The sequence below is a fragment of the Alosa pseudoharengus genome, unplaced genomic scaffold (assembly GCF_046254945.1).
Source record: "Alosa pseudoharengus isolate Yale_2024_CS ecotype anadromous, Long Island Sound unplaced genomic scaffold, YU_APseudo_1.1 YU_APseudo_1.1_scf_14, whole genome shotgun sequence".
NCBI classification, from domain to species: domain Eukaryota; kingdom Metazoa; phylum Chordata; class Actinopteri; order Clupeiformes; family Clupeidae; genus Alosa; species Alosa pseudoharengus.
The window spans coordinates 28,676,017-28,698,751 of record NW_027468609.1 but is presented as its reverse complement, the minus strand read 5'-3'; the positions used below and the strand labels follow the sequence as shown (position 1 = coordinate 28,698,751).

The following is a 22,735-nucleotide window of genomic DNA, read 5'->3' as shown; positions in this document are numbered from 1 at the left end:
CAGTCAACATAGGTTTTGAAGTTCTTTAGACATTCCAAATGCAATGACAGTGGTTTCGTATCTCTCTCTCTCTCTCTCTCTCTCTCTCTCTGTCTCTTTCAGTCTTACTTTCTCTCCTCTCCTCCGCGGAATGGGTAGCCTACTGTAGCCTATACTTATTGGATGGGACCAATCTGCTCCTCCCTTCCAAATGACGATGCTAGTGAGATTTGAACTTGCAGCCGGCTTAGATGATTATTTTAGTCAATATCAGTGCAGGTTACATTTGTGGTCCTGGAGTTTAAGTCGACAGGCTGAGGAGTACACATGCGCGTATTGCCATAAGCTCTCATTGGAACATATTGGAATTGCTGTTGGAAGAATCTTTCACCTTGGGACTTTAATTTAAAAGGTATCCTGTCATTTAATACCATTATGTTCTAGTATAGATTGTTGTTTAAAATCATATTCATTCTATTTTATCTGTTTTAGTATCGTTATTGACTAATTTCTTTACGCATGATGGTTTTATTGCATCCATTGACGAGCGGCAGTTTTCTCATATAAATTTCCAGCACCATTTCATTTTAAACATTGTATTTATACTAAATGGGACTTTATTTACAACCCTTTTTTTTTTTCTTCTGTTGTCCACTCTTGTTTGCTGACAGTGTGAAGCAGGCTGATAAGGACATTATCGGATGATCAGATATTTTATCAGTGCGCGAGACTTGCTTGGGGACTTGCTTGCACTAACGCATCAGTCGAAGCTCAGCTTTTTGTTCGGCTGGACTTCAGTGACGCGTTTAGCATTCCTCACTTCACACCATCCAACCCTCTAATACAGGCGTTGCTCTCATTAAGTCGGGCGCCTGTTCCTTATGGTGTACAATCTATTCACAGTTTGCTCTACACGGATGATGTTTTCACCATCGGGTCTCTTCTTTGATGCTGTGTAAGTGAGAGGCAAAAATGCTGCCTTTAGGGAGTTTGTTCGCTACCTATGGATGTAGTAGGCAGGGAGCGATGGTGAATTGCCTGCTTGGGTGAAATGGGCAGCCTTCCATACTGACATTAACACATCTGTTTGGGATTGAGCTGAAATTGGCAAAATAATGAGTTGGTTGGAAACGTCATTCCGTTTTTCAAATTGAAATGTACTTCAACTGTACAACTTTTTTTGTTTGTTTTACAATACTCTCGGAGAGGAGGCTGTCATTACATAGGCTAGCCTACAATTTGGTACACACATCTAGGCTTTGTATACGGATGAAAAGTGTCAGTTAAACAAAGCGTTTCTCTCTGTTTAAATGTTAACTGAACTGTGTTATTTTAACAGATTGAAGATGCGTCTTTACATAAGGCACATACTTTGGCTATTTTGCGCATGCTGTGTCATCTCTGAATATGGTAAGTTCAAATATATGATAACATGCATAAACATGTGTTGAGCTAATGTTGCCAGCAAAAATAGCTAAATTCACTTTTAACTAGCACATTTTATTTGCTTTATGTTTTATGTAACTTAGCCTACTGTAGGCTACCATTAACACATTTCCCCTTTTGTGATGTTCTCTCTGACAAGTTCTTAAAGGCTGTGACAAGTCATTTTTATTTTATCATACTACAAGGACAGTGTGCAGCTGCATGTTGGGTTGTTCAGAATTGCTGAAAAATTACCTCAATGTTAAAAAAACATCTGGCTTATCCAGACAAAGCCAGGCATTTGAAAGCCAACAAACCAACTCTGGCTAACAATATTTTGTCAGGGTGTTGACTGTTCATCCAACTTGTTGTACAGTTCACAGATAATTATTCCAGTCTTCAAAAAGCCCCCCCCCCCCCCCAAACAACTACCATAATCATCGCCGCACACACACACACACACACACACACTCATCTCCTTTGGATTAAAGCCTGGGAAACTGATTCAGAGTACTTTGAGTGGAACATGACTGATGAATGAACAATGCATTGGGTCCAGTCCCTTTTAGCATGTGCATCCCATAAGTTGCCAATGAATTCACTCCCTCTGACATTAGTCGGGTATAACCAGACCCACTTTGACTTTGTGTAGAGTCCCAGCCAAAAGCTGGGAGCAAATGGGCGGGCGGAGGCCAAATACCCCTGCCATGTCTGAGCTCTCAGATGCCCTGAGTCTAACTCTGCTTTGCCTGCTGTTTGTTTGTGTCCAGGAGAAGCCATGGTGATGAAGACCAAGACCAGAGGCCCAGTCCAAGGCTCTCTGGCCGGCAAAGCGCTCCTGTCGTGTCGCTTCTCCACCACACACACCGCCAAGAGCGCCACTCTGCCACCCACCACCACCACTTCAGCTACCACTGCTGACCACCTGCGAATCAAGTGGACCAAGCTGGATGGGGATAGCGAGCATATCGTGCTGGTGGCTCAGAATGGTATCATCAAGATTGGTCAGGGATACCTGACCAGAGTGTCAGTACCAACCAATGCTGAGGACGCAGGAGATGCATCTCTCACAATAGAGAAACTCCGGGCCAGTGATGAGGGCATCTATCGCTGTGAGGTTATGTTCGGCATTGAAGATACACAGACCACCGTCTCCTTGGATGTCAGTGGTAAGTGCTAATGACAACCCACACACACCAGTGTCTGAAGGCCTGCTGCTAGGGTTAATTACTTGAGCTGTGTGTCTGGCCCCTGTTTGTGACCACAGCCATGGGTGGCTCATAAAGTTCATGTTTCCATCGTGTAAGTGGTTATACATACGTTGTAGGTGGAACAATGTTGTATTATGTGGATGGTTTTATGTGGGTGCTGAGTTGTGCAAGTTGAGTTCTTAGAGAGCAAAAAAAGACAACATTGTTTGAGCAGAAGGTAAAGCTGTTATGGAAGCTCCAGCGTGTGGAAATTCACTCACTGTGTAATCTCTTGGATTTGTCCCTTGTTTTTTTTTTCGGGAAGTATCCTTTTAGTACTTTTGGGGAATGAAAACCGACAGAAGCAATCGCTGTCTTTTGGTTACTGTTTTAGAAATAAACATTTTGTGTATTACGGTGTAGAATGTAGAATTTTTGTTAGCACTCAAGCAATGGTATTTTTATTAAAGCACTCAGCCAAAAATACTTAAAGTTTTATAGGTAGACAAGGGGCATTTGATCATACCAAAGGTAAAATGCTCTCTCCAAATGTTGTAAAAGTCCTCCATATTACCTAATGTGTTATTGTTATGCCTCGTGTTACACTGTGTTCCATTATGTTGTTAAAATGTAAGAACCAATCATCTACCTATGTGACAAATTCTGCCTGCCACTGTTGAAATGATGCCCGAAACGCACATTTGCCAATGTATACCTGGTTGCATTGTTAAGACACAACATCCAAAGCATGCTTGGCACTTTTCAACACAGAGAGCTGGGAACCACGGTTTGTTGGCCAATAGGGGGCACTATGCTTTGCTTGCCAAGTAAACTCAATGCACTTCTGTTGGGCACTCTGTTGGTTAAAAAATCCCTATGTAGGTAGTATGCTGTCCTCCAGCCTCTATAAGAAGCGGAGAGTATCCCACTGAATACTTCTTGCATCCAGGTGGTCAGATTGGGTCATCCGAGGGCACAGACATTCACTGCTGGCCCTGAAAAGAGTCATCAGAATTGCTTGTGTATAGATCCATCATTTCCTTTTTTAACATATTATGTATTTAGATATTTATGAACAGTACAACCACCCACTGGGCTTCTGGAGCAAAGCAATCACGTTTTACAGTCCTCAGGCCTTTTGATATTAGTTCATTCAGAAGCAGTTACGACCAATTTGGCTCTGTGTGTAAACCAAAGTGAATTACTATGCAACTCGCACTTCGCAGCAGACAAGTGAGTCCCCAAGATAACTAATATAAACAAAGATGCCTCATTTACGTAACACAAAACACCCTGTTGTTCCAATGCTTAGACACTAAAGAGCCTTCATTAGCACACACACTAACAAACAATCCTTTTATACAGAATCAAACTAAATATAGAGAGTATTTCTATTATATCCTGCTGTTCAATTGTCATTTTTATTCTTCCAAATGTTTGACTCACAGATTGACAAGGCATATTAATAATGATTGCTATTAAAATAACATCTATACACCAAGAAAAGAGAGAAAAAAGAGCTGGCCACTTTAGATGGTGAAACTAACCTGAATAAATGTTTTAGTGTACTGTAGCCTAATGTGTCCACTGCAGTATACTATAGCCTAATGTGTCCACTACTATAGCCTAATGCATCCACTGCAGTATACTATAGCCTAATGTGTCCGATAGGCTAATGTGTCCACTGCAGTATACTATAGTCTAACACAGCATGGTGAATTACTGTAGCTCCATAGTGTCCACTGCAGTATACTATAGCCTAATGTTTCCACTACAGTTTACTATAGCCTAATGTGTCCACTACTATAGCCTAATGCATCCACTGCAGTATACTATAGCCTAATATGTCCACTACAGTATACTATAGCCTAATGTGTCCACTACAGTATATTATAGCCTAATGTGTCCACAGTGTACTATAGCCTAATGTGTCCACTACAGTATACTATAGCCTAATGGAAATGCAGATACTTACGCTTAGATTGCTAATTCATAATGGTTTTGAACAGTTTACTTAATGAGCTTCTAATAAAAGTAGGCTGATATATATGGGCCTTCAGTTGAGTTCAAGGTAAATGGAAAATGGCACAACGAAATAACAAACTTTTTTTTTTTAAATAAGTCGTTTAGGTTAGTCGACTAATCGAAAAAATTAGTTGAAAGATTAGTCGTAAGAAAATTAGTCGTTAGTGGCAGCACTACTGATTTTCGAACAATAGTTTGAAGTTTTCTCATTGTTTCTGTATGAGATCTTGCAGCTTCTCCATACATAAACACTCAGCACTTGACCAATTCCTTTGGAGCTCAGAAATGACACACAGAGCAGACTGAATGGTGTGCCCAAATACTTCATATGACTGTGTCATTTATTTTCTAGGGGTTGTATTTCACTACCGGGCGGGCACCAGTCGCTACACTCTCACTTTTGAGAAAGCCAAGGAGGCCTGCCAAAGTGTAGGGGCAACCATTGCCACTGAGGACCAACTGACGTCTGCCTTCGAGGACGGATTTGACCACTGTGACGCTGGCTGGGTCGCAGACCAAACCGTTAGGTAAGTGTGCTGCAATTACGTCGCCAGTGTCATAGTTACAAGTGCGCAGTGGTTTGGGAAGCAGTACGTTTGCGTTTATTAGTGAAATGATGGATAAAACCTGCTGACATTTTGCAGATATCCGATCGTTAAGCCAAGAGCAGGTTGCTATGGAGATAAACTGGGGAAACCTGGCATCAGAACATATGGAATTCGAGATGTCAGTGAAATGTATGACGTGTACTGCTATGTGGGAAAGCTTCGAGGTGAGCATTAGCACATAACATCATGAGGTTTGTTTATTGATTTTCTGCCAGAAAAATATAAACAAATGTGTAAACATCACATACATCATCAAACATGTACATCATGTATGTCTTATTTGCATTAGCGTTGTTTTGATGTTGTATACAGTGTTAAGGTTTTATATTTAAGTTGTAGTATTTGGAGGTTGACATTTTGCATTCAATGTTTCAAAAGCCTTTCCTAGTATCTCATTTCAAATCTCAGTCATTTCATGTTTCAAACGGTGAGTACCCCTTACAGATTGAGGTCAGCTAACAGTAGGTGGTGTATTACTCTGCTTGACATCTGGAAGAGAGCTTACATTTATCATTCACCAACGAATCCAACAGATGTTGGATCCAGTCAGATGTTCACATGCTGAGATATCACATATAGTGCACCTGTCCTTGTATTTGTGTGTGTGTGTGTGTGTGTGTGTGTGTGTGTGTGTGTGTGTTTATGGAGGAGAGGTGTAACGCACACTAAAACGAGGTGCTGGCTTCCGGTGTGTAAATCTAATGTAAAGAAAAGATGGTGCCGCACACTCCAAGTTCCAATGTTACGTTTCGGCCTACACGGCCTTCATCAGATGTGTTTGTGTGTTTAAAATGAAATTAGGATCTTTCCGTCAATCCAAATAAAGATTTAAAGTGTGTGTTTGGAAGGTAGGGAGTTGCTCCAGTATCATGTATCAAACATTTCCTTTCGTGAGGGATACACAAAATCCTTTGTATATGCACATGGTATTGTACAATACTTTCCTGAGAGGCATCAAATCAAAAACACATGCCTATGATTATTCATCTGAACCTGGTATCTGTGTGTTTGTCCTGCAGGTGAGGTGTTCTACCCCCCCAGCACTCAGTTGACCTTTCAGCAAGCCCGGGCCCTGTGTGAGAGACTGGACGCCGAGCTGGCGTCCCCCGGCCACATCCACGCCGCCTGGAGGGAGGGACTGGACCGCTGCGACTACAGCTGGCTCTCCGACGGCAGCGTCCGCTACCCCATCTCGGTCCCCAGGTTCCAGTGTGGCCGCGGCACGCTCGGCGTCCGAACGCTGTACCGCTTCGCCAACCAGACCGGCTTCCCCCTGCCCACCGAGAAGCATGGCACTTTCTGCTTCAAAGGTAGGCATTTTATTCTTCCTCTCTGCGTTGTTTGGGGGGGGGGGTTTGCAGTGTAACATGTGACATGGGTAAATTTATGTGAGGAGCGGCGCCGTTTTTGCAACGCGGTGGTGGCGTGAGCATGAGCGAGTGCATGAAGTGCTGAGCAGGGACAGAGGGAGATAGAGAGAGAGAGAGAGAGAGAGAGGGTGGCTCCTGCTAAGAGAGTCTTGCGTCAGGGCTTGGCTTGGACTGGACTCTAAGTGAACTCCAGCCATTGGGTGGAAAGCTGAGCCAGGTCGCTCTGGCTCTCTCCAGGGCATCATCAGATTTCGTCAGCTCCGTCTTCCTCGTTCCTCCGCGCTGGCGTTAGGGCCATCAGACTCGGCCTTTTTTTCTTTCTATGGGAGAGAGGATTCGGAAAAGAGAGCTTGTCCTGGGTTCCGCGATAAATCACTTGACTGGTGTTTCCTTGACCTTTGACCTTGTTTAGAGTCCTGCCGAGGCGTATTTAAACAGTTTGAGCGATGGGTCTGCATTGGCTCTATCGTCGCTTAAAAAGGGAGAGGAAACAAGGGCCTCATACAAGTGGCATACTCGACTTTTTTTTTGATACTCCTGTTCCCTGGTGTTCCCAGTTAACTGGGCGAAGTGAGTTTTTCTATCTTTCAAAAACATGCATTGCCTCAGTGTCTTCCATGAAAGCAACCCAAATCAAATGCTGCATGCTTAGGCATGGGGTGGGAAAGAGAGTGATTGGTTCTTTCACACGGTACACAAACAAACTGGGGGGGGGGGGGGGGGTGCGTCAGAGGGGGGTATTGGTGGATGCTAGAGTGCGGATGTCCCCTCCCCTGTTTCAGGATCAGTGACTTTTTATTGGGGAAAAAGCGCCTCATGTTTTACATCAGAGATAACTGCTGAGAAAAGAGGACGTGTCCCTAATGCCTAACAGCTGCCTCCTGGTCCAGACAGGGAGTACAGAAAGCAGAAATCAGGCACGAAGAGAGAGAAAGAGAGAAAGAGAGAGAGAGAGAGAGAGCAGGCAAGGAGCTACAAGAGCAAGGCAGACAGGGCGGGGTGCCTCCACTTCAGCTGAAACATCCACAACGTCCACAGCCCGAGTGGCTTTAGCACTAATACAGTTTTCCATCATAAACCTTTACTGCAGTGTAGGTGTCTCAGAGTTATGAATGAGTATTAATTGACTGTGACAGTCGACCACAAAGTCAAAAGGAGAATACATCAATGAAATGAAACAGTACTCTGTTCCAAAAGTATTAGAAAATAGACTCTATTGCATGTATAGTGTATGAAGAAAAAAACGTCCACATGCATCACAGACAATTGGCTCTTTTTCTCACAACCTACAGAGCAATCAACTAATGTGAGGGGCATTACAATACGCCTCCAACGGCCAGATGGCCTGCTCTCAAAATATATTACATCATAATGGCCAGGCCTCAGTTAATGTAGTGTTAAGTGTTACTGAATTTTCCTCAGGTTTGGAATGACAAGGGTGTAAAACTCCCCAAAGTGTCTGTTCTCTGTTCCCTGGATCACTGCCAAAGCCAGCCCGGCAACACGGCCATATGTTTAGGGAGCCTTGAGAGCGCACATAGGGTCCAACATGGATAACGTGCATGAAAACATATTTTCGGTACTCAATTGAGAAACCATATACTTTTCTAAATGACGCCCCTCCTGACAGGTCAAAGCATTAACCCATTGAGAGAGCATTTTGATTTGATTTAAATGAAGAGGGATGTGTGTGTGTGTGTGTGTGTGTGTGTGTGTGTGTGTGTGTGTGTGTGTGTGTGTGTGTGTGTGTGTGTGTGTGGTGGGGGGGGGGGGGGGGGGTGGACATGTGCATGTATGTACAGTTTTTGTAAACAAATTAAGGAATCAGACACAACTGACTTTTAAATGTATATAAACATGGGCTTAATAGTTCTTACCAAAACTATTTCAGCTTGAGTATGCAGTGTGTTTATGAAAGGAAATAGGGGGTTTAAAATTGGCTGAAATGGGCTCAGTCAAAACTAAGAGGTCATGTCACCGACTAAAAATATGGCCTCAGTGGAAAGAAATGCACAGCAATAATGAGAACAATTCTGACGTTACTGGCAGGATCCAAGACTTGGTAACCCTTTGCCAAAAGCGGCACATAAAAGGTTATGCTGTGGTAACTATATTTTCTACATACCGGTATTTAGATTTTCAGAATATGCAACACTGCGTTAATCTACATTTGAGAAAATATTAATTGAAGTTCCACTTTCATAATATTTAGGCAAATCAATCTATAAGATAACACCAATGTGTTTGGATTTATGATACATTTAATGTCATACTCTTATAAATCATTGAGATATGTTTTTGTCCACAGCACACGAGTTCACCACAACTGTAGCAGCGCCAACCACAGAGAGTCTCACCACCGCTTCACCCAAACAACGAGAGGAAGAGGAATCTCAGGCATCAACCGTTGAACCGCCCTCCATGTTTTCCGCCACCATGTCTGCCCCGGCCAGCCGAGTCTCCCCAGACGAGGACAGTTCAGTCAAAATGACCACGCGCATGCCTCCCTCCAAAGATGTCACCGCCTCTGGCACCCCTGCCCCCACCACCACCTTTGATGACTACACAGACGAGCTGATGAGCAGAATCCCCCAGCTTGAGTCCATGCCCCTTCCTCTTCCTCCTCTCCCCCCCAAGACGAAACCCGGGCTGGACGTTGACCCAGAGAAGGAGAGCAGCGCCGATGCCGGCAGCGGCGTGGAGGACGTTCTGCCCCTGGCCACGCCAGGATCGCCAGTCATCGTGTACAAGGAAGAAGGAACGGGAACAGACCCCTCCACTAGTGTGACCCACATGCCGGGCGTCTCCGGAGGTGCTGAGAAGCTGCCAGGGGGCAAGCCCGGTGACAAGGTCGAGCACAGCACCCGGGACACGGTGGTCATCGCCGAGTCTGCGCCAGCAACCACAATGGGCCCAGACGTCCAGCTGCCCTGGGTGATCGGTGTTGACAGCGCGGGACAGACCGACCTCAGCCCCTCCAAACCACCCTTCCATCTCATCATCGTCAACGTGGATCACAAGAACCAGTCGGGTAGGCTTGCTCGCCGTCTTCATGTTTGCTTGTTTGATTCATCGTTTGCGTAAATGGACCATGAGTCTAAATGACCAGTCAAGCGTGTGATGAGATTAATTTCATGCATGCATGATGTTTCAGGTACTGTAAGTGTCACGAACATGAAATCCTACAGTAGTCAATAGGCATTAGAATGGAAGAGGAAAATTAATAAAACAGATGCCTTGGGTAATCATGAGAGAGCTCTTGGTGACCTTACACAGCTTGAAGACCAAAAGAAATGTACAGTGCAGTCATCGCTTCACTGTGGATGTGTGAAAATTGTTCTCTATAATAATGCTACACTTAACTGGTGGTGTATGTAAATTGTCCCTACATGTTTACACAAGGCACTAACCTTGGCAGATGTTATGGCTGTGCAGCCCCCCTGAGTGGCTGTAGTAGGCATAGAGTTAGGTGGGGATCACATTAGCCAGCGGCAAGCGTAACGCAACGCTCAGACCATAATAAGTTCTATCTCGTTCCTATGGTAACACAAACGGTTTGCGTTAACTGACAATTGAATACGCTCGCGTTGTTCTTTGAAAGTTGAACCAAGTTCAATGCTCAGCTTGCTCAACTCTAGCATTACGCCACTGTTGCCACCGTTCCGCTGCCGAACCATAGAGAACAATAGAAAACCTGCCGCTTGTCGCTGGCTAATGTGATCCCCGCAGGGCAGTGTGTTGAGAGAACTCAGATGTAGGAGCATCTTGGCTTGGCCTGCTTTCTCCAGCCAGCCACCATGTTTTGCTCTAAACATCCAGCAGAAACTGTTTATTGTCTGGGTTTTGGCATCGCCAGACCGGTGCCATGGTGTATTTCACTGTTTGGAGGAAGAGAAACAGAAACAGAGAGCCCCCCTCCCCCCCCCCCTCCTTCTTTGTCCTTAATTACCTTGCACTGTGAGGGAGTTGTGTGAGCAACTCCACACATATTCATGTTATCGTAGCTTACAGTGTTTATTATCCATTTAAAACACTTCCCCTTGCTGTGGATGGATGTCTTGCGTGGTGTTGAACTCCTTTAACACGGAGCGCATGTTAACACCGAGTGACTCCCAGTTGAGTGCTCCTACAGTATTGTTTGTGTGAATGCGCTGGTTTGTCAAACTTTCGGAGCCACATGGAAGAAATTCCCTCAGGGGTCAAATGGCCAAATCCCTTGGACATCAATCAGCAATGTAATCATTCTTCACTCGAACCCTCAGCTCCGACCCCCACCCACAAACACACACACATACACACACACACACACACACACACACACACACATACACACACAGATCGGGTTGCTGTAGATGGCTGCCTTTGTACCCAGCAAGGGAATGACAGAGAGGAGGAATATTGTTTAGCGTTAAGCAGTCAGAATACGTTTATATATTACCAGTTTTCACCAGATTGGGTTGGAGAAATAGATAATCCAGTTTTGTCAGTTATCCCTCCACCCTGCATAATTAATTCTTTGTATAGCTTTCAAAATTATTTTAGACTTGTACCCAGACGTGGCATTCATGCCATAGTGCATCAGTTATAACTTGTACAAAAAAATAAGATTTAGTGTAATCCTGATGATGATTTTAACAGTAGTCTCTGTCATTTTCGTTTTCTCATATGAAGTGTTGTATAAAATAATTTCTGGATTTTGTCTGCACTATTAGTCATTGAATGTTTTTTTTGAATGTTTCTTATTTTCTCTTTTTTCTTTGTGGTAGCTGACGACATTGTGCAACTCATTGGCGGAATCTCATCCCCAGGGATCACATTCCCTCTAATCCCACCATTTGATGAACAGCCCACCAAAGACAGCGAGTCTCTTCCTGGCAGTGGTGATGGTGGTCCTGTAGCTGCTGCTGTCACCATTAGCCCAACGTTGAGTTTCATCAACGGCAACCACGAAATCACCATCAAACCAGACGAGGCAGACAACCAGGAAGCCAGGGGTGACCAGTTCGAGGTGGTCACTCCGGCCGGAACCCACCCAGATGGAGTGGACGGCACGGAGACTGAGACCACGACTCGCTTTGATTACGTGATCTTGGTGAGCACGGACGAGGGGGGCGAGACGCTTGGGGTTGGCTCAGACTCACCGACATCTTCTTCAGTAACAGCTCCAACCAGCACAATGCTGACCGGCCCCGATGCAAGCCTCGAGACCACCTCTGTGTCCACACAGCAGCCCGCAACTACACTGGACACGTCAGCAAGCAGCAAAATGTCCGGACCTGATGCACTCTCTCCTGCCTCAACAAGCACTTCGACCACGGCCGAGGTCGTGGAGGGATCAGGCAGCCCCCCGACAGACGACGACGACGACGTTCACCGCGAAGGCTCGGGCGAAGAAACTCCTCCGACCACCACCACGCGCGGCCCCGTCACCGTGGCCACGGACGAGGCCGAGATCGCAGAGGGCGGCAAGACCTCGGAGACGCTCGGAGTGCAGCGCTCCACGGCGAGCACGCTCAGCATCGCCACTCACACAGCCGCGCCCGGGGATCTCAGGAAGCCGACTGGCCCAGAGGACTACGAAGGCTCCACGTCGACCGACGAGGACGGGTCCGGTAGGGATCCCTCAGAAGAGGACCAGCGCCCCACATCAGCTCCCACTTTTACCGTTGTCTCTCATGGCCCTGTGGACAGACCAGTGAGCGCTGGTGAACCCGGTGAAACCCATCGGCCAGTCACAGGCACCGGCTCCCCGCTTGTAGTGCCTGGCGTTGCGGTAACACCGACGACCACAACGGACGGGATTGTGGAGGAGGGTGCCTCTGGAGACCGCAGGCCAGAGGACATTGACCGAGAGCTGGGCAGCGGTGATCCGACGATCAGGGAGGATGGCAAGGACACGACAATGGAGAGTCCTCTGGCTGTTCCGGTGACCATGCGTGAAGGTGGCTCTGGGGAGGACATTCGCGAGTCAACTTCGGAAGAGTCTGTTGTGACTGCTACTCTGACAACCATGGTTGCATTGGGTCCTGTGATTGGAGACGCTGCTGTGTCCACTGCTGATGACCGTAAGGAAGTGCAAACCACAGGACCTGCTGTTGTCTCCGTGGATGTGGCTGAGGGCACTTCCCCACCTGTCACAGAGGTCATTCATGAAAAAGAAGTCTCTGCTGAGGACACATCTTCACTGTCCGCTGCTGTGACCTCTAGCCCAGAAACCAAGGTCACTTCCCTCGCGGCTTCCACGGAGTCTAAAGATTCCGCAGTGTCAAGAGAGGTAGACGTGACCTCTAGCCCAGAAACCAAGGTCACTTCCCTCACGGCTTCCACGAAGTCTAAAGATTCCGCAGTGTCAAGAGAAGTAGACGTGACCTCTAGCCCAGAAACCGAGGTCACTTCCCTCACGGCTTCTACAGAGTCTAAAGATTCCGCTGCGTCACGAGAGGTAGACAAGACCCAGCCGGCTGTGGTCACTATCAAGCCTCTCACCACAGGTCTGCCCATCACAACCACATTGAGTGCCACCACCCCGTATGATGATTATGAAGACATCACCGATCGCTCACATAATGTAGAAGCTGGCCCGCCTCCACGAACCTGGACAACCGCAGAGCCTGAGACGGACACCGGCCATGGCGTCGAAGGGCAAACTGCGGACCTTCCAGGTATTTACTATAAACACTCATTTTTGATAGTAGTTTGTTGATTTCTTTCCATTGCACTGGCCTGAGGCTTGGCTGCCAATGTTTTGCTATCTCTTGTATTGGTTTTTGTATGAGATACAGAGTATACTTTATAGATGTACTGTAATGCATTATGTGTATTCATTAACGTCATACTAAATGAAATTCCCGCCATTCTTTTCCCCTCCTTATCTCTCAGCTCTTGTCCTGTGTCCTGAGAGTGACTGTGGAAATGGAGGCACCTGCTACCTGCAAGGAAAAGTCACCACCTGCCTCTGTGCTCCAGGATTTGAGGGAGATCGCTGTGAGAAAGGTATTGTGTGAAGCCAGTGTTGCCCCTACCACTGATCAAACCAGGTGACCTTCCTGTTTAGTGAAACGCCAAGTTGCAGGAATGGTCAGGAACTGAGATGGAGAAAGCATGTAGAAACATCTGCCAAGACACCCACCTCCTTGATTGAGCTATGAGACAGATTGAGTCTCTTGTTTCTCTCAGGCCTGTTACCTGACCTGAAAACAATCAATGAAAAAACAGGAAGTTAAAGAGCCTCTTTTGATGATTTATTTTTGTCCAAGTTTGTTCTCTCTATGATCATTTCTCCATCTGTCTGATCCCTGTTATGTTATATTGTGCTCTGCAGACCTTGATGAGTGTCAGTCAAACCCTTGTATGAATGGAGCTACCTGCATAGATGGTTCAAATTCCTACACCTGCGTCTGCCTGCCTAGCTACTCTGGTCCCAACTGTGAACATGGTAAGACATTTTCAGGCCCAGAACCTCATCTCGTCAATGTTTTTTTATTCAACCAATTTCTTGAAAGATTTATTGTATTTACAATATATTGTAACAGACTGATCTGTTACATTCTCTAATTGATCTGTTAGAGCTGCTGAAGTGTGTTGCTCCATACATTTGCCCTCCACCCATGAGAGTGTATCGTTGAACTCAATGTACAGGATACTGTATGTGCTCCTCCCAGTTTGCTGTTCATTTTTCACATGTGTTGGGCGTTAAGAGAGGGACTTTAACCGTGGCCCCACGTGACGCCCTTATACTTTCCCCATGGCTAATAATGAGCCTACTTAACAAAGAGCTCCACAGAGAGAGAGGGCTGACATTGGAACCCCTCACAATAAAAAGCCCCAAACATGCCGCGGCCCGCCTGCCACCCTCCCTCAAACAAGCTCGCCTCAGTTGAGCGAACATCTGGCCAGAGTGATGAACTCATGGTAGACTGGAGCGCTGTGACGTCCAGAGGCTGATCCGGCCCGGGATCGGCGCTCAGCGAGCCGCACCAGAGCTTCTGGACTCTGTTATTCGGGACCTGTCACGTGGCCCAGACCGGTCTGGGAGCTCACTCTGGCTGACTTGGCCAACGTCTTACGGATGTGTCATTGCGACGGTGTAAAGGATTGCCAATGAGTGACCCCAACCCCCCCCCCCCCCCCACCTCCCCTTTTTGTATTTGTCTTGCTTGCTCTCTTTAGTTGTCCACAACAAAGGCCAGCTTTGTTTCTCTATTTGGGTCAGGCCTTTGAGACATCTTCTAAACACAACGTGCCGCCGTCACATTAAAGGGCAGTGAAAGCCATTAGCTGCAGGGTGCCAAATTTGTCATGAGAATTAAATTAGGCAGCCACAGGATTTTTTGTTTTTGTCCATGGAAACATTGGTGTGATGTGCTTAAGATGATTAACATTGTGTGTAGTATATTGTCCCACTGAGAAAATCGAATTGATAGATAAGATCAGAGCACATAAAGCTAAATGACTAAAGGCTAAACTCTGAGTTTGACCCCTCGCATATCAAAGACGAGGTTCTTCACAGTTTCCTTGAGGTAACTCCTCTCTCTCTCTCTCTCTCTCTCTCTCTCTCTCTCTCTCTCTCTCTCTCTCTTTCTCGCTCTCTCGCTCTCTCTCTCTCCATCCCTCTCTCCCTCCCTCACACTCTCTCAATGGACAAGTATCCTTACAGAAACACAAACACACACACACACACACACACACACACACACACACACACACACACACTCCACACAATGAAAGCTCTCGGTTCTTTTACTAATAATATAAGCCAAGGCCAGCATATTCTCCCAGCCTGATGAAGTAAAGCTCTTGCGTTTGTTGGCGTTAGCGTAGGGCGGTTGCTGATTCCCGGCTTGCCATTGTGCAGCCATTGGGCCGGGCTCTCCCAGGGGGTGAGGCCCCCAAGTGCTTCTGGGAACGCGATCACAACCAGCAACGGCCCCCATCAGGGTGATGGGAGAGTCCAGCTGCAATCAATTTCAGCCTCGTTGTGTCAGACTCACAGACACCTCCTACAGTTCGTGTTACGGGGCGATCTTCGGAAACAGGCGATTTGGTCACAACTGAAAAAAACACCTGCTTCCAGAACCGAGAGGTATGAGGATCGCCCCTGTGACCACTGTTGTTTGTAAAACATGGAGGTAATACGTAATTACTTGTGTGTGAGTGTGCAAGTGGCGATGGGGAGAGTATTGTGAGCCCTTTTTCTGAAAACAAGGCTGCTGCTGCTGCTGCTGCTGAACATAGTTATGGCCAAGGACAGTCTTTCTGGGTGTGCCTCCCCAAATGGAGCCGCGTCCCAAATATCACAGCTGTTACTCAGCCATTCTTCGAGACACGTGCGGACACAGATGCACCCCAACAAACATGCATATGCACATGCAAACACGCAGACAAAAAAAAACTCACCCACACACACCCACACACACACAATACACAGACACACACACACACATAAACATACACACACACACACACACACACACACACACACACACATACACACACACACACACACACACACACACACACACACACACACACACACACACACACACACACACACACACACAGACAGACACACACACACACACACACATCTGCTTTCTTATACTAGTTTGCCAGCATCATGGAAATTTGGGGGGAAACAGCCCATTTTTCTTCCCAAAGACTTGAGCAACTTTACCAAGAAACTGGGGAGAAAATAATGGCTCTGGTCCGTGTTATAATCCTTACAATAAAATAGTTTCTTCCATCAGTGACAGGGCTTTTGGTGGGAAAAGACAAAAGACCCCACAAGGACTCAAAAGAACACAACAGTAAAGCATCAGTCAGCCTGTCAGTGTCAGTCTCAGATGAAGTCCTGGCTAAGACAACTCAAGTCAAGTTGACTCAGATGTGGTTTTGATGTTTAGTTGGGAAGCACATCTCCCACTTTATGCTGTTTATGTATTTAATCAGCTTTTCAATCCATTTTTTAATCAAACGTTTATCACGCTGATCTCCCTGTTTTGTCTGTGTTGGCTGGATGTTTGCACACAGGATGCACGCTAAGTGTGCTTCTAATCCTTTTAGATGCAGCCAGTGTGCCATTTCCAAACACTCTCACCACTCTCCCCTGGTAAGCTCTGTCCAAGTCCAGACTTCCTGTAAGACCTTCCAGGGCTGAACAGGCATTCTCACCCTGGGGACGAGGGTTCTCAATTGCCCCCTCCAGCTCTTTGCACCCTTTGTGTGTTTCGGGGCAGGCCACTGCTTGTCCCCTGTTGACCTCCCGCCACCCCAAACTCACATATTATTTCTGCCACAGTGCTGGTCCCTTTCATGAGTTCTGGCGTGAGGTTAATGTCAAGCCAACGTCGGGCGCCTAACCCTGACCCAGGGTATGAAGAGAGAGCAGCAGAGGTCCTGCATGGGTCTTGAAAGCCCATAGTACAAGTTCATGATCAATTACTTTTGGTTACAGCACTTAAGACATACATTTTCCATGTCATGGCTTCCTGTGTGGTTAATGTTTCACACAGCCTTGGGTGAGAGCATTGCTCAAGATTTGTGTAGAAGTTGGCAATAGTTCTGTTTGTATTGAGGCACTCTTTGGGGTTTAATATGTGATAAAATATGTCCACTGTAACAACACCAGCACAAGAGGAGCCTATAACTCTTTTACAACAGCCAAATGTAAAGCATTGCTGTGAGCGCGACATTCGAAAGCCATTTATTCAGCTTCATTCATAAAGACTTTCCTTTTGCCCAGTGGGGGGCTGGGATCCCACCACTGTGTGGCTGTTAGACCACACTGTTAGAACTGCTCTCCACAACGATGGAAGGCTTAGAGAAGCTGTCGATGCCCATTGTTGTAGGGCATAAAATAGAAGTCTTCCACATTTGGTTGGTCTAATTGCTGGTGGAGGCTTGGACAGAGGGGTACTGTGCCCTGCTGTAGTCAGCACCAGTTACATATTATGATGGATCTGAAAGACAGACTTGTTCAAACACCAAGCTGAAGATAATGATGCAAATGGATATATATATATATATATATATATATATATAGCCCTGCATTAAGTACTATGGAAAAACACAATCCATCACAGACCTGTTCAAAACCTATTTTATGTTAACCATTTTTTAACCCTGTCTCCCTATACTTTTCACAAAATGTTTTTTAATTAACGAAAATGTCAGTCTAAGAAACCACCTCTGATTTGCAATGTCCTCAGACACCGAAACATGCGACTACGGCTGGAACAAGTTCCAGAGTCACTGCTACAAGTACTTCAGCCACCGCCGCACATGGGACGCGGCCGAGAGGGAGTGCCGCCTGCAGGGGGCGCACCTGACCAGCATCCTGTCCCACGAGGAGCAGAACTTTGTCAACCGTAAGCAGACGGCTCTGAACCATCATTCAAAACATTCGACACAGAAACGTTTCTAATTCCTGTCTCAAGCAGTTTGAGAAATGAAATGTGTATCCAGTATTTTGGTGTCGACGGCCAACCCGTCTGGAGAGAAAAATCTCAAATCCAGTTAAACATGAATGTTGTGGGTTAATGTAAATGCACTCCCCTCTGTGCATGCTCAGGGTTGTGCCTGCAGGGTTTAAAACCACCCTAATCACAGTAGTTTTAGTGGATTAGTAAAAACAGAGTCTTGGAGAGACGAAAAGACTTCCTAATCGCCTGTTTCTGGAACGGGGGACCTGATTTATGCTCATAAAAAATGTTTGCCTGTTTTCATTATTGTAGCCTGAAAGCCTAATAAGGTAGAGGAATGACTGTTATGTTTTTCGTTGCTTGTTGCAGGTTTGGGGCATGACTACCAGTGGATTGGGCTGAACGATAAGATGTTTGAGCAGGACTTCCGCTGGACTGATGGCAAGCCCATGGTAAGACTCATCTCCCAAGGTCTTCTCAGTGACAGCACCCCTCGGAGCACAGAACGTGATTAAATCAAGGCACACCCTCACACAGACTGACCTACATTCTCTAATAACTTAAGTCATTGTTGATCCTGTACCATACTCTTCTCTATTGGAAGGCCATTTCTTTCACACGGTGGAACACACAACCAAAATCAGATGGGATCCTTTGTTCTCGGCAGTAATGGCTTCTTTATATAGACACATTTGCCAAATTTGTGCCTTATCTAAAGCTGGAAGATAAATATTTACGCAGAGTCGCAGACTCTGGTTGTGTGCCATGGGAGAGTGCTGTAATGCCTTAGCCTCTTGCCAGCTGTGCCTTTTCTCATGGAGCTTTAGCTCAGCTACAGTGGCAGTGGTGCAGTTTAGGCAGAAAGCAATACATGCAAGTGGCCTATGTGGTGTTGCTCTGAATTCAGCTGGCTCTTTCTGGTCAGTGAGGTAGCCAGGTATTAAGAGAGTCATTAATGGCGGTGAGGAGGATGACTGAATGGGGTTGTGTGTGTGCGTTTATTCATTTATTTTTGCTGCGGCAGCAGTTTGCTGCTTGACTGTTATCCAGTGTTTCGCCACAAAGCTCATCTTCAGTGCCCTACATCTAATTAATTAGATCTTTAGAGAAAGCCAATGAAGAATGTATAGCAGGTTTTATCCTGATCTGAGAAAGCAACTAGATTTTGGTACATAGCATTTCAGAATCAACCCCCCACCCCCTTTCCCTTAACTGGGAAACTCCCCTGTAATTCTGCCAGATGTTGACCAATAACCAAGAGAGAGTTAGTGACTACATGATGGTAACAGCCCCCTCATGTGGTCTTAAAATGAACTGCAGAAGCAGGTAATTTATCTGCTTCGAATATGCATTTGGTATTTCACACAATTGGTAAGTGTCTTTGGACACTTTCTTGACCAGCGACATTAATTCCTCCGCTAATGATGCATTGGTTTATTTCTTGCTTGTAAAGATGTGCCCAAATGGCTTATTATAAGGGAAGCATGTGTTTGACTTGTGTCAAAAAGATTATTAATTCCCCTATCGGTTGCCAAATGTAGCTCTGTGACAACATTTGAAGACTTCAGCGCCTTATTTGTTAAAGTGTAACCACAGTAGTTTAAGTGTATGTATAGTTTTAGCCTCATTTAAGTAGCCTACTGATGCTCTATCTACAGATGACCATACTAATTGCTAGTTATCTATCTCCAGTTTTGTGGTGATGCACACCAACTTGTCTAATACACTCAGTCCAGGCTCAATCACTGGATGGGGACACATCTGCAAACATGTCTAATGATGGCAAATAACTTTTGCATATATGTGTACAAACAGCTAAAACACAATATGTTTGTCTGTCCTTCAGCAATTTGAGAACTGGAGGCAAGGACAGCCAGACAGCTTCTTCTCGACCGGTGAGGACTGCGTGGTCATGATCTGGCATGAGGACGGCCAGTGGAACGATGTTCCCTGCAACTATCACCTGACCTTCACCTGTAAAAAGGGAACAGGTGAGTCCAGGCACACGGCACACTCATTCATACTGCACTGTCCCCTCGGGGACCGGTGGAGGGAAATTGGCTGTGCATGAGTGACCATCTCCTCTTCCCTTGTCCTCTGACATTAGTGGCTTGCAAGCAGCCGCCCGTCGTGAAGGACGCGCGGGTGTTTGGCAGCATGAAGGCGCGCTATGAGATCAACGCCCTGGTGCGCTACCACTGCAAGGACGGCTTCATCCAGAGGCACGTGCCCACCATCAGGTGTCGAGCGGACGGCCGCTGGGACACTCCCAAAATCACCTGCTTGAGCCGTAAGTGTTTGCAAATTGAGAAGTGATAGGACTCAGGGCGCACTCCATCTCAGAGGAAGCTGCTTTCTGTGTGTGTGTGTGTGTGTGTGTGTGTGTGTGTGTGTGTGTGTGTGTGTGTGTGTGTGTGTGTCTGTGTGTGTGTGTCTGTGTGTGTGTGTATGTGTATGTGTGTGTTTGTTTGTGTGTGTGTGTGTGTGTAAATACAAAATAGGAAAATGTACCTAGGCATAATTTACCTAGACTAAATAAAGCCCTTTTTGACATATTTGTCAAAAGACCTCATATTTGTCGAGAGACCTCATACATACATGTATATTTATGAGATCTTTCGACAATGTGTCAAAAAGATCTTTTAGTCCACACTACTTATGCTGAATTGTGATACGTCCCAACGGTGTGTCCACTGTGGTGTCACAGTCCTTCTCTTATTGGGAGCAGACCGCATCTTTGGCACCAGTGACTGACCCATATAAAAATATGTCAGTGTGATCAGCGCAATCAAGGTTGCTCTAGCGAGTCCTGCTCTTGACAGCCTGTCCTCTCCACGCTGTCTCTTTCCCCTCAGCTTCCACGTACCACCAGGCCGTGTCCCAGAAATACCAGTACAGCAACTTCCTCAATGGCAACAAGAAGCGCCTCAATGACGTCAGGCAAGGCCAACGCTGGAGCGCCCAGCAGGTCAAGACGCCGCACTGATTCTCCCCTCCGCTCGTGAAACGCCAAGAGAACACCAGAACGTGCCTGCATCACAACTACACAGAAGCAGTCCCACAGGCTGCTATGGACACACACACAATAATAGTCTTGTATGAATGTTTGAATGAGTATTTTGATGCCATTGTGCGAACATCATCAGTCTTAAGGAGATAGGACAGAAAAGACACCACTGAACTGTAGTTATTGTCGTCTGACTATGCAATAATATGTTTTTTTTATTTCTGTGTTTTTATACTGGGGTAGGGTTTACCCCATGGGAATCAGATGCATAGAGTTGTAAAGGACATGAAGCTTGTAAATAGGCGATCATGCTTATTCGAGGTCCATTCGGTTTGCATTCCGAGTTAGAGGAACTGGAGTTGTTGTTGACCTGTTTTGGCTCTTTGGTCCTTCAGTTTGAGTTCCCCAGTCAGTCGTTATTTTAGCTGACATTCATGACTCTATTTGCATTGAGATTGAGGGTCATTAGGGGCGGGGAGGGGCAGTCACTGAAGACAGGGAGGAGCTTAGAGCGTAGGGAATCTAATGACTGTACTGATATGATTGTCTATATAGTTAGAAGCTCTTCTGCAAACTCAGAACAAAGGGCAACCTCTCTGCTGAACACATGAGTATGAATGAGGACACTATTGGCCTCCTGAGGAGGTAGTGGAGGATGCATCACAAGTGTCACTTTTGTAATTCTTTGCTTATCAAGGTCAAAGTTATATTTACTGTAACTATTCTCCAGTATTTACAAAAATATAACACCCAAATCAATTGTAACTAGAAATATGATAAATAAGGGGGTTGTATATATAGGTAGCCATTCTTTTTTAATGAACAGACAGAAAATGCTGTATGTGTGATTGCGTCAGCCAGAGATATTTTCCACCAGACAAAATTTAGACAAGACCATATATGTTTAATTTATTGCAAATGTTTTCTTATAACAATGAACTGTGAGATTTGAGTCTTTAAAAGAATTATTATTAAATAAATGGATGTATTCCAGATCCGTAATCGTAGCTTTCATTATGTGGCATGTATGGGTGGCAAGGGTGATAAAGTTCTCACTAGCACTGAATAAATGGGGAATTCTGATTTCATTTAAGGTTACATTATTAAAAGTTTTATCGAAAATAATGGCTTCAAAATCATTTTGATGGTACACTACACTGACAAATAATAGTGTGAAAGCCATCTGTGATTGGTACTGCACCCAGAACACCTGCTATTACAAGGTGCCGGCATGCAGATAAAGTGACCCTTCTCGTCACTTTTCAATGCACTGGATAGCCCTTACGCATCATTTTCAATGTCCAAGGCAATCTGATAGAATTTCATGATCTCTGGATTGGTATAGAATATGATGTTATGAATGGCATTTACTCAAAAGTGCTCAAACAGGTTACATAAAACATATGTGTGTGTGTTTGAAGGATACCCTTTTTATCTACCCAGGTAGGTATTCTTTCTGCTAGGCTCTAGGCCTGCCAAACTTCCACTGGTGCTCACATTGTTAGCTGCAGGGAACCACCACTCAAAGATGTTTTGTCCCTTATCCCGGAGCATCTCCTGGTGGCGGGGCAGTGAATAGCGATATCCAATCCAAGTCATGCCCTGCTGCAACTCATCATTCTACAGGAGTTGCTTGCTTCCCATGCCTTGTCGCGTCTTCTCAACCAGAGCCACAAGCTTGCCTCCTCCACCTCCTCTGATACTTCCTTGG

At 45.7% G+C, this 22,735-nt stretch overlaps 1 protein-coding gene across 2 annotated transcripts; it reads left to right on the top strand.

Moving 5' to 3' along the window:
- The first annotated feature begins 259 nt into the window (after positions 1-259).
- vcanb (versican b) lies at positions 260-22,026 on the top strand. Of its 2 annotated transcripts, none has more exons than XM_076284539.1 (15): positions 260-391; positions 1,319-1,389; positions 2,175-2,573; positions 4,972-5,146; positions 5,264-5,391; positions 6,247-6,537; positions 8,906-9,628; positions 11,364-13,259; positions 13,477-13,590; positions 13,919-14,032; positions 17,805-17,963; positions 18,387-18,469; positions 19,864-20,008; positions 20,125-20,307; positions 20,873-22,026. In XM_076284539.1, the coding sequence occupies exons 2-15, from the start codon at positions 1,326-1,328 to the stop codon at positions 21,001-21,003; spliced, it is 4,605 nt and encodes a 1,534-aa protein (XP_076140654.1). In that variant the 5' UTR covers positions 260-391; positions 1,319-1,325; the 3' UTR covers positions 21,004-22,026. The 2 variants fall into 2 exon arrangements, with proteins under 2 accessions (XP_076140654.1, XP_076140653.1); XM_076284538.1 differs by lacking the exon at positions 260-391 and adding an exon at positions 700-934.
- Positions 22,027-22,735: the final 709 nt, after the last annotated feature.